This window comes from Phalacrocorax aristotelis, chromosome 1 (assembly GCF_949628215.1).
Source record: "Phalacrocorax aristotelis chromosome 1, bGulAri2.1, whole genome shotgun sequence".
In the NCBI taxonomy this organism is placed as follows: domain Eukaryota; kingdom Metazoa; phylum Chordata; class Aves; order Suliformes; family Phalacrocoracidae; genus Phalacrocorax; species Phalacrocorax aristotelis.
The window spans coordinates 92,893,475-92,904,077 of record NC_134276.1 but is presented as its reverse complement, the minus strand read 5'-3'; the positions used below and the strand labels follow the sequence as shown (position 1 = coordinate 92,904,077).

General features: G+C 40.9%; 1 protein-coding gene across 9 annotated transcripts in view; it reads left to right on the top strand.

Annotated features, from left to right (window-relative positions):
• Positions 1 to 1,121: 1,121 nt before the first annotated feature.
• The window catches only part of DMD (dystrophin), a 1,138,094-nt gene continuing 1,128,612 nt past the window's right edge, over positions 1,122 to 10,603 (top strand). For all 9 annotated transcript variants that reach the window (XM_075097793.1, XM_075097785.1, XM_075097765.1 and 6 more), the window contains exon 1: positions 1,122 to 1,477. In XM_075097793.1, the coding sequence (XP_074953894.1) occupies positions 1,435 to 1,477 (43 nt within the window). In that variant the 5' untranslated portion in view covers positions 1,122 to 1,434. The remainder of the gene's footprint in view (positions 1,478 to 10,603) is intronic.

Here is a 10,603-nt window from a genome sequence, read left to right as displayed (position 1 = left end):
GGGTATTAATTTGACTATCAGTGTAGAAAATGCCAGTGGCTGTAAGGGTACATTATGCACTTCATTTTTGTGTTTATTTTTCTGTATAATCCTGGATTTTACTTATAAACTTGTAATCACCATGACTAGACCCTTTAACCTTTAAAACCAAAAAACATTTTTTTTCATTTTTTAGGGATATATTTTAAGAAAATAATGAACAGCATAAAAGGTTTGGGTTTTTTTTCAAATGACCTTTCAAATGAAGCTTTGAATTAATAACATGATTCTTTATGGCCTATTGCTAAAGGCCATATATACTGTACAAAGTATATACTGTAGAAAGCCTTATGAAAACCTGGGTTTGAGTGGAGGACACCACAGTCTTGTTCCCAAGCATTGTGTTGATGCCTGCTTTTCCTTCCCATATAAACTAAGGAGGCCTGGGACCAAATGCAGGGAGAGAGCATGAGCCCAGGTCCCACCTGTTTGGGACCAGCAGCTTTTGGAATATGGCAGTAAAGGGATGTTCCTGTAGCTAGGGAGAGGCAGTGACAGGCAGTCTGCCTACAATCCTGACCCTGCTTATTCTGCGGGGTGTTTCTGAGCTGTGCCTAGCAGCAGTACCGCGTGGTTTTGTTGGGAGTGGAAAGGTCAACTGTAAGTCAATAGCTGGTTTTTCTTTTTCTTTTTTTTTTTTTTTTTTTTAAAGCAGCTACTGACTTATCACAACCTGTGTTAGTATTTACACACTTAGTTTGGCGACAGCACTATTTTGGGGTCTGTTTATTTTTCTCCCTGCTTGGGAGAGAGGCTGCAATCCCAAAAGTTTCATCTGGGAGAGAACGGCCAAATACATTACCTCTCCCAAAAAGGGGAGGATCCTGTCTGGGGATGGGCTGGGGGGTCATTTGCTGGGGAGAGGGCAAATCTGTTTCATAAGGCTCTCAGGAGAACTGCACAAAGGGAGCAGTAAATACCTCTCTGTAGCACTAAATGTTCCTTGGGAAGCTGTAACACATAATTTAAATCCATTGCATATGCCACCCTGGAAGCAGAGCCTTATATGTCAAGCGCATGGGCCGTCCTATTATGGGAAATCAACTTTGTTTTGAGGGAAGCACAGAGCATTGCTTCTGCGCAGGTCCTGGAATTTGAAACATTTAGGGGCCTCCAAAGAGCACTGGCATTAGTTACCATGCCGGCTGGGTGGAAGTGAGGATCCCTGCCTCTCCCTGCCCGGGACGCAGACCCTGCCGGCAGGCAGCCTGGAGCTGCATCCCACCGGGGTGCTTTCTGCGCTCTCCTCTGCAGAGCTGCTGGGGCTTGTGCAGGGACACATCTGTCGTTATGCAGGGACAAGCCTAATTCAGCAAAAGCTACTGGAGCAGCAAAGTTGGAATATACTTTGCCAAGAAATATTTTGCTGTTTTTTTCTTTTTGTGGAGAGATTTCATGTCTACTCACATGCTTTGGTATGAGGAAATGGAAGATGATTGTAAGTATGAACAGACTGACAATTTATCACAATATTCACTTTGACAGAGCAGTGTAGTGCTACGCAGCCCACTAACAGCATGCATTTTTAAATGTTTACTTTCCAAGTCTAAAGAAGGAGAGCACCAGGGGGGAAAAATAAAGAGAATTTTGTTGTTTCTGTTAGGAGGGTAATATCCTGTACATTATATATAAAAGAAGTGCTTCAGAAACAGTACCCAGCTCTTCTTTGAATAGAAAGAATCCATTTCTTCCTCAGGTTCACCATTTATTAAAGCATGAGGCTAAAAAAGAAAGAATTGAGAAGACAGACAAACACATTTGAAAAAAAAAAAACCAAACCTAGTGTCATCATTCTCATAATTTGGCAACAAGTCAAAGGATTAATCAGTTGCTTTGAACTTTAATGGCATACGCAGTTTCACTCCCTAACATTGACTTATGGAGTAAGATAGTTCTTCTCTGGCCACTGAACTGTCTGGTAACGAGGGGATAAGGGGATGTTAGTTTTGCTCAAAGTAAGCAGCAGCTGAGCTCTCCCATGTGCTTCCCAGAAAAGAATAGGCATGTTTTCCAGACTTGTGCTTATTTGTTAGTTTAAAGCTATCCTTTCTGTGCAATAAGAATTAAAACAGAGGATGCCAAGAGTGAAAGAATGACAGAAAGTTTAAAAATCCATCTACCATGCTCCCAGATGATCTGTCGTCTTCATCCCCACCCAGGCTCCCAAAACACATTGTGCTGGAGAGAACAAAAAAAAAAAAAGTCAGTATTGTCTCTGGTTCCCGCCCCCTGTTTTATAATCTATTTTGGCTCTTCTACATTCATCTTAGTCCTCTGTCTGTGTAATAACAGAATTCCTGTTTTTCTCTATTTTCCTGATCATAAAATCATGGGAATACATAAACACTGTCATTTCCCCCCATAACATATAATGGATTATATGGTCACTAACCTCTGATGAAGTTTCCTGAAAATAATGTTAGATGTTGTTACTTTTGACAGGAAAGAAGCTTAAAACAGTAAATTCCAGGTCTTTCAGGCAGGTGCAGTCTTATGCCATAGTTTGCTTTCCCTGTTTTCAAGATGAACTCAAATTGTGTTTTCTTGTTCTGTAAATAAGACTTAAATCAGCTATAAATTTTCCAGGCAGTTTTGTTCTGCTAGGAGAAGTCCTGCAGTGATAGGACCTTTTACTTATTGGGCTCAGTCTGACAGTTCCAGAAGGGGTAGAATAATATCATCATCATCATCACCACCACCACATATTAAATAATTAGGAGACAGATTGCTTTACTTCTGAAAATATTGGGTTTGAGGTTGGGAAGAAGAAATCTCGTGAGTTTGTCTGAAGGGGTTTTACTCCTGGATGACAAGAGGAAGATGGTACGCTCTAGAGCAAACCACGTAGTGCCTAACCTCTCCACCTGTCCTTTTGGAGAGGAACAAAGAGAAATTGTTGCCTTCATTTTTCCAAGGCAGTCACAATATCAGCCCAGACTGCTCGTCCTCAGCCTTGAGGAGGAGACGGTGCTGCATGGGAAGCTGAGCAGGTGCTTGCTAAGTAGGGGGGAAAGATCTTTGCTGCTTAGCTCAAAAGTTATAATTGCACTCTGGAGATGTAGTAGGTGAAAGAAAGAAGAAAATAGCTGCGTTAAAGATTTTGAAAAATATGAATAGAAAACCAGAGTTGCATCGAGCAGATGAATAGCATTCATGACAAGAGCCATTAAATCACTTGCTAAATTATGTCACGTAACTATGTTCATATCTAAAATGAAAGGGAGCTGTCCTAGTGCTTCTTGGGAATTATTTAGCTGAATGGATTTCCTCACCTGTATCCTCACTCTTTTAAAGGGCATGGTATTTTTCTCAATATAATTTTGTATAATATTGTCAAGGTTTTTTTTTATAGATGCATTTGAATAGAAAGGAAAGATCCATCTCTGCACTTTGTGACAAAGTGTGCCCAAAATAATGCTCTCAAATTTATCCCCAGCCTTCATTCAGGACATGTCACTCATCCTACTTGTTGCTTGTGCTTGCTTTGCTTTTTTCTCTATATTGGATGAAAACTTTTTGCTCTTAGAGGTGACACCAGTTGCTTACACCTCTGCATTGTTTTTTAAATCCACCCTTTCTCTTTTCTTAAATCTAACCCTCTCTAATCCTCCATCCACCTCTGCATTCACCTCTCCTTTTTTCTCTTCTGCTCTCTCCCTTGCCACAAAAGTAAAGGTGGGTTATCCGTTCCCTGATTTCTCTTACTTTGCTGAGAAATGACCTTTGTGAAAACATAAAGCTATTTTTTCATCGCTGAGGGCTTTACTTTCTTTTCTGAGCTATTGAATGTTTACTTCTGCCTGAGTTAGACTGGAAAATCCTTGCGGCAGCGACTGTATCTTCCTAGATTTCTGCAGAGTCTTTGACAATGACACCTAAATAATAAAGTGGCAGGGAAATGAGATATCATAAATTTCATTTTGTTTTAATTAAAATGAAATTACTGTGAACTTTATCACAGAAGCCACCCTCCCTAGGGGATTCAGTATCATATGCTGTATTTCTTCTTCTGGCAGATATAATCCTCTTTCTGTGTCCTTAGTCTGACATGGAACCAAATTCTGCTTGCAGTTGCACACAGGCATCCTCTTTCTCTGCTTGGATTTGCTCAAAGTAGTGACTAAAAATAGAATTAATCGCCAAACCAGAGCCAGCGCAGAAAAGAAATTAATCCTGCCTGAAATTTGGTGGCCACAAGGGGTCTCTTACCAGTTACCACAGGTTTATGGTAGCAGGGGTCCATCTAGGTTCATGCTTTAGCTCAGGTCAGAGGTGCATTTCTGAAGTGAATTCCCAGATGTCTGTGCTTATTGTCGTGCATTGGTGTGCATCTCAGAGGACACACCCTGCACCCCTTTGGGAGGAAGCTGAACTCGGAGATGCACTCTGGGTTCGGCTGATGGGCACAAACTCTCAGTGGGTGTGCGGGGCACCGGAGTCAACACGAGCTCCTCCGAGTCGAGCCCGGTGATGCATGTGCACCCTGGGGGGAGCGCCAGGCTGGCAGCCCCAGACCCTTCACGTTACAAAGCTGCTCCTGTTGGGCCGCGTGATTTGCTGTGGCCCAAGACAACTCCATAAGACAGGAAGAGGATGGCAGCAAGTTTTATTGGATCTTGGATGTGAGGAAAGAACTGCTCATAAAGTCACGCCCTAGCTGGTGCAGGAGGGTGCTTCATCCTGTCTTCTCCTACCTAACATCCGCTCCCTTCCCCTGTTCCCCAGGCTGCCTGTGGGCATCGCAGCTGGCCGTGGCTTTTTCCAGGACACTTATTGAACAGGGGACCATGTTCAAGGAGCAATAGTCTGGCAGCATGTTATGTACGAAACTGGTGATCCTGTGAAAATTAACCGCCTCACTTTTTTAAATTTTTTTCAAGGAAAAGATTCAATTATGTTACTTACAGAATATAGTTACTGATCGGTTAGTTGTTTATAACTGAAAAGATACAATATTTGTAGGAAAAGATTAACCCATGTCTAATACTGTCAAATGGTTTGCGCCTCAGAATTGTCCCAGGGGTTAAACATTTTTAAATGATCGCCAGAGAGAACAGGATTAAGCTCATATATTTTTGTCATGGATTACTGTTAGACAACATCACATTGAACAGGACTGTGAATGAAGCAGCCTTGATTTGAAAAGGCTGACTGGTTGATTTTCACCTTACATTTTCAATTAAATGTTACCCCAAAGCTTAATTATCATTTAGGAGGATAACCATTATACTGTGTTATAGCTAACCACTGGAAAAAGACTCCTCGATAAATTTAGCAGAACTTTATAGCATCACGTTGCTGTTGAGGAGGATGCACTTGCGATAATACCATATCGCTGTCAGGGGAAGCAGAACAGCATCGGGAATTTTAAATAATTGTGTCTTATCGAAGTCTGAGCTTTGTGGAAAGCAGAAATAACGATTAGTGGAGTGTGGCTTTGCAGAACGGCTTGCCATCTGGGCTGCGCCAGGGAACACGCTCCTTCATCTTCCTGGAAAAACACGTGAAGTAAAGGAGTTTTGTTTGGGTTCGCAGTACTCGCTGCAGAGATCACAGAGACTTCCCTTCTAGATTACTTGCCACGTGTGCAACAAGTCAGAACATTTTTAATGGTGTGTTTTGAAGGACAGACATGCTGGATTTAAAAAAAGGTCATAATCTTTCTTGGTTCTGGTTGCAAGTCCTATTTTAATTTTTGGGTATTATTTAGAGCAGAAGGCTGATAATATTTGGGAGCTTTTCTGTATTTTTAAATAATCCATATCTACGTGATTAAATTTTTATCAGTTGCATAGAGTTTTTTATTCCTAAAGGCAAAATATAGTTTGTAAGTACTGCAAGCGTATGTAAGAAGAAAGAAATAATATTATGTCAGCAAAAGCGTATGTTCTTGTAGTTTTGTATATGTTCATACAAGATAACAGTGAGGATGGCACTTTTACACTTAATTTCTCTCTTAAAACCTTTTTAAAGGATTATCGTCTTCGGCAGAAACAAATTAGCGTAATTCCAATCATAAAAAAGATGTTTCTTCACAGAAAAAATTACAGAAGTATGTTAGTCTTGAGGGTGGTTTTGTTTCCTATAGTATTTTTCTGTGAAGCATCCTAATGGTTTGGGAATTCATTTTTTAAAGAAAAAAAAGCTTAAAACTCTTCAGTGTGTAAAGATGACCTAAATGGGGACCCAGAATATTACATTTTGCTTACCTTGCCTTTGTTAAAAGATTTTAAAAGATCCCTGGGGACCTAGTGGGATTATAAGCACTACAGGGCAAGAGAGTTTTAGTCAGGCTAATCAAACCCTTTGTCCCTGTTTCTTTTAACCACTTTATTCCTCTGGCTGTCAGTAAAGTCTGAGAAATCTGTGGGTCTCTTGCCCTCCAAAAATGTCCCAGTAAAAACAGTAAATCCAGTATCTAATATTCTTAATATAAACTTAGAAGACAGGCAAAAATTTACTCGTAATGTGTACTGGACTAGGTATGTGACACTATCCTGCTGGATGCCTGATAACCTGTACTTCTTATAAAGTTGTTATCACTTGTGAAAAATCAGTTAGGCTGACTTCAGAAGCATGCCCATGAGTGTGGGATGCCCGTGGGGGAACCTCCCTGTCTCACACTACTGGTGTTTGCCATGTTCTAAAATCGGTGCCCGCCTGCGTGGCTGTGTCTGCTTGCATGCATGCTGGTTTTTACGGGAAATTGTCCACATGTAAGGCTTTTAATTTTGTGTAGCACAAGGAATTGAAGGAATTTGAAGGGTGATTGGAATTTGACATTACTGCCTTTTTATTCTGAAAGATACTTTGATTAAAGCGTTGGAAGGCTCAGCTAATGGAGGCGTTGCTGCTATTTCAGATATACAGGGTATGAGATTTGAAGGCAAGCCAAATCACAATGAGATAGAATAATGATGTCCTTGGTTTATTTTTTCACTTGGTACATTCAGGTTTTGATTGGATTCTGAGCAAGGCAACAGTTTTTTCTCTCCCAGAAAGCAGTGCTGGTCCTTGGAGGCTTGCAGCCTGTTATAAAAGCAGAAGTGTTTTCTTGTGAAGGTCATGGACTGCGGTGGCAGGAGAGGGGGAGAAAAAACAATGGGGGGGGGGGGGGGGAGAAAGGAAAGAAAAATAAATGTCCTTATTGGTCCTAACTAGGTACAAGCTTCTCATAAGAGACATTTCTGCAGTAAGACCTATTACTGCTTTGACCAACCTAGCACTCTGCTGATGGCGTGTGTGTCAAAAGATCTGTGGAGAACTCTAAGGTCTCTGTCCATCTGTCTTCCTCCTGTGATGGACTGATGGTGAATTTGTGGACATGATTCATCTTCTTTGTGTTGCTTTTAGCAAAGTTTGTTAGTAGCCTAAAATGAATTATTACGTTGCACTAGATTTCAAGACGACAACAATATTTCCTATACTCATTTGACTCTATTTACTGTCAACCTTCTCTTACTGTGTGATGTAGTACGTATTTTATGCTTATTCCCTGCCCCACCCTTCCAAGCCCTGGAAGCGATGCTGAAAATAGAAATCAGTATATTTTTGTACCAAACTCTAAGGCCACATTTATAAATGCTTGGTTGACTGATGGTTACTCACTCTCCAAAAATGCAGATGATCCAGATTAAAGTGTTTGCTCTGCTTATATTCTCTGTTTACAGCGGAGAAAGTTTCAGTTGCATCGGATGTTGAATGGAAACCAAAGGTGAAGCCAAGTAACTTTTGACAAAGAGGAATTCTTGTTTTCTCGCCAACATGAGAACGATTCCTTTTATAGTAGTCTGTAAAGGATAAGCACGTTATAGGGTTGATTCTGTCCCTTCTATTCTTCCTGATAATGAAATAAATTAGTTCTGAACACTCTACCAAGAGCAAGGAGGGAAACTTTAATCTGTGATATAAATGGTGAATTTCAGGAGCAATTATCTAACATTAGAATGTGTAGTACTTAATAAAAAAAAAAAAAAAGCTTTATAAACATAAGAAATCATCACAAATCTGATTTTTTTTCCCTCTAACTGTTTAAACACCTGTGATAGCCACTTCCTTGCATACAGGACGGCTCAGTGATACTAGTGTAGATTTAAAAGATTTTGGGTAAATCAAGATGCTTTCTAGAGAGCATGAGTGTTGAATATGTACTTAATTGTATCAAATTCCTCTATTAGAAGTAAAAGATATCCCCAGTGAAGTGGTATTTCTGTCCTGATTACCTGATTGATGTAAACCTTTAGAAAACATAAGTTGGGGCACATTTTTGCCTTGGGAAAGGAAATCTATTGGATTATGTTGTCCATCTCTATTTCCTGTTCAGAACAAGGCATATCTATTCAGAATCAATTCAGAATTACTGCTATTTTTAACACAGTTGCTAACTTAATAGTGTGTTTCTACTGTTACAGCTAAAAATCATAATTGGAAACATTTCATATTTTGAAACAAACTGAATGATGGTGAACATTTACCCTTTCATCTTGTAAGGAGAAACTTATATTTCTTAGGGAATAGTGGCTGAATTTTGAAGCCCAAGCTTTCTACTGATATTGTTGTCAGCTCTCTTATTTTCTTTTTAGTCTTTTTGCCACTCTCCCTCTTCTCTGAGTCATGCACATCCATTGCTGTACTGCTTTAGCTACTTTAAATAAGGCCTTTCCTCCTCCAAGAAGGCTTGCTGATTTTTGCATATTATCTTAAGCTGACTTAACAGCCATTTTGCCAAGACTTCCCAGATGCTGCTACTGCTGAATTGATTAATTTTGTTCTTGACATGTTGCTGGCAAATGTGAAGCCAAATTTACTTGACCAGTAATCCTCCCCTTAACTGAAGGAAGGATGTGGTGTGAACAAGGACTTGTTCCAAATATGGCCAGAGATTTTTCCATAAACCTGGCTACTGTAGACACAAAGGTTATTTGCTTCTTATCTGGGAAATTCTTATCTAGAAAGTGAAAATGTCTTAGCCCTAAATAGTAACCAAGGAATTATTTTTTTGCTGGTGCAATAAGTCAGTCTGTAGAGGGTTTTTTTTATGGACTATGAGTTCCTAAGAGGTGTTGTGTCTGTCTTGGAGTGCTTCCAGAAACTGTTGCTCAGCCTATACTGATGAAACTTCACAGACTCACAGGCCAGCTGAGGCTGGAAGGAGCCTCTGGAGGTCATCTACTCTAATTCCCTGCTCAGAGCAAGGTCAGCAAGAGTAAGTTGCTCAGGGCAGTGTCGACTTGGGTTTTAAATATCTCCAAGGATGGAGACTCCACAATATCTCTGGACAGCCTGTTCCATCATCTGACCATCCTTGCAGTAATTCTTTTTTTCTTACGTCCCTATGGGATTTTCTCTGTTTCAGTTTACGACCATTGTTTCTTGTCCTGTCAGTGGGCACCAAAGAGGAGTCTGGCTCTGTCTTCTCTACTCCCTCCCATTGAGTATATATATAGTTATTGATAAGATCACCCTGACCCTTCTCACCTCCAGGCTGAGAAGTCCCAGCTCTTCAACCTCTCCTCATCTGAAAGGTGGTGCAATTACTTAATAATTTTTGTTGCCCTTTGATGGATGCACTCCAGTATGTCTATGTCTCTTGTACTGGGGAGCCCAACACTGGACTCCGCACTCCAACTCTGTCTGACCAGGGTTGAGCAGAGTGAAAGGATCACCTCCCTTGACCTGCTGCTGATACTCTGCCTAATGCAGCCCAGGATACCATTAGCCTTCCCTGCTGCAAGGGCACACTGCTGGCTCATGTGCAACTTGGTGTCCACCAGGACCTTTTTTTTGCAACACTGCCTTCCAGCTGGTAGGTTCCCAGCATATACTGGTTCATGGGTTAGATCGTCCCCATGTGCAGGACTTTGCACTTCACCTTGTTGATCTGCCTGATGCTCCTGTCAAATCTACAGCTGCACTTTGTACATCTAGTCCCAACCTTTGAGCCCAGCAGTTCAACTAGTTTTCAATACACCTTACTGGCACTTACCTAGTCCATACAGTTGGTTTATGAGAATGTTACGGGACACAGTGTTGAAAGCCTTGCTAAGGTCAGGCTAAACAACATCCATTGCTCTCTCCCCAGTCACTGAGCCAGTCACCTCTTCACAAAAGGCTGTCAGGTTGGTCAGGCATCATTTCCCCTTTGTAAACCCATGTTGACTACTCCCAGTCACCTTTCTGTCCTTCATATGTTGAGAAATGGTTTCAAAGATGATTTACAGGTTTCTAAAAGGATTTGCTTCATCACTTTCACAGGTTATCCAGCTACTCCTTCTTGCCCGTCTTGAAAATGAGTGCCATTTGCTTTCTTCCCAGTCCTCAGGAACCTCCCACAATCATAAAGACCTTTCTCAAATAATCGATAGTCGCCTTGCAGTGACATTGACCTGCTCTTTCAGTGTTCTTTTTTCCCCAGCACTCTTTCTGACTAGTGCGGAAGGTGGCCAAAAAGAAATCTGGGGTGTCTCATGTCTCTGTTGATGCCATTTTTTTGCATGGCACGCACACAACATCAAAACTGTCCATATTTTACTGTGTGCCCATATTATAAACTAGCTACAAATCA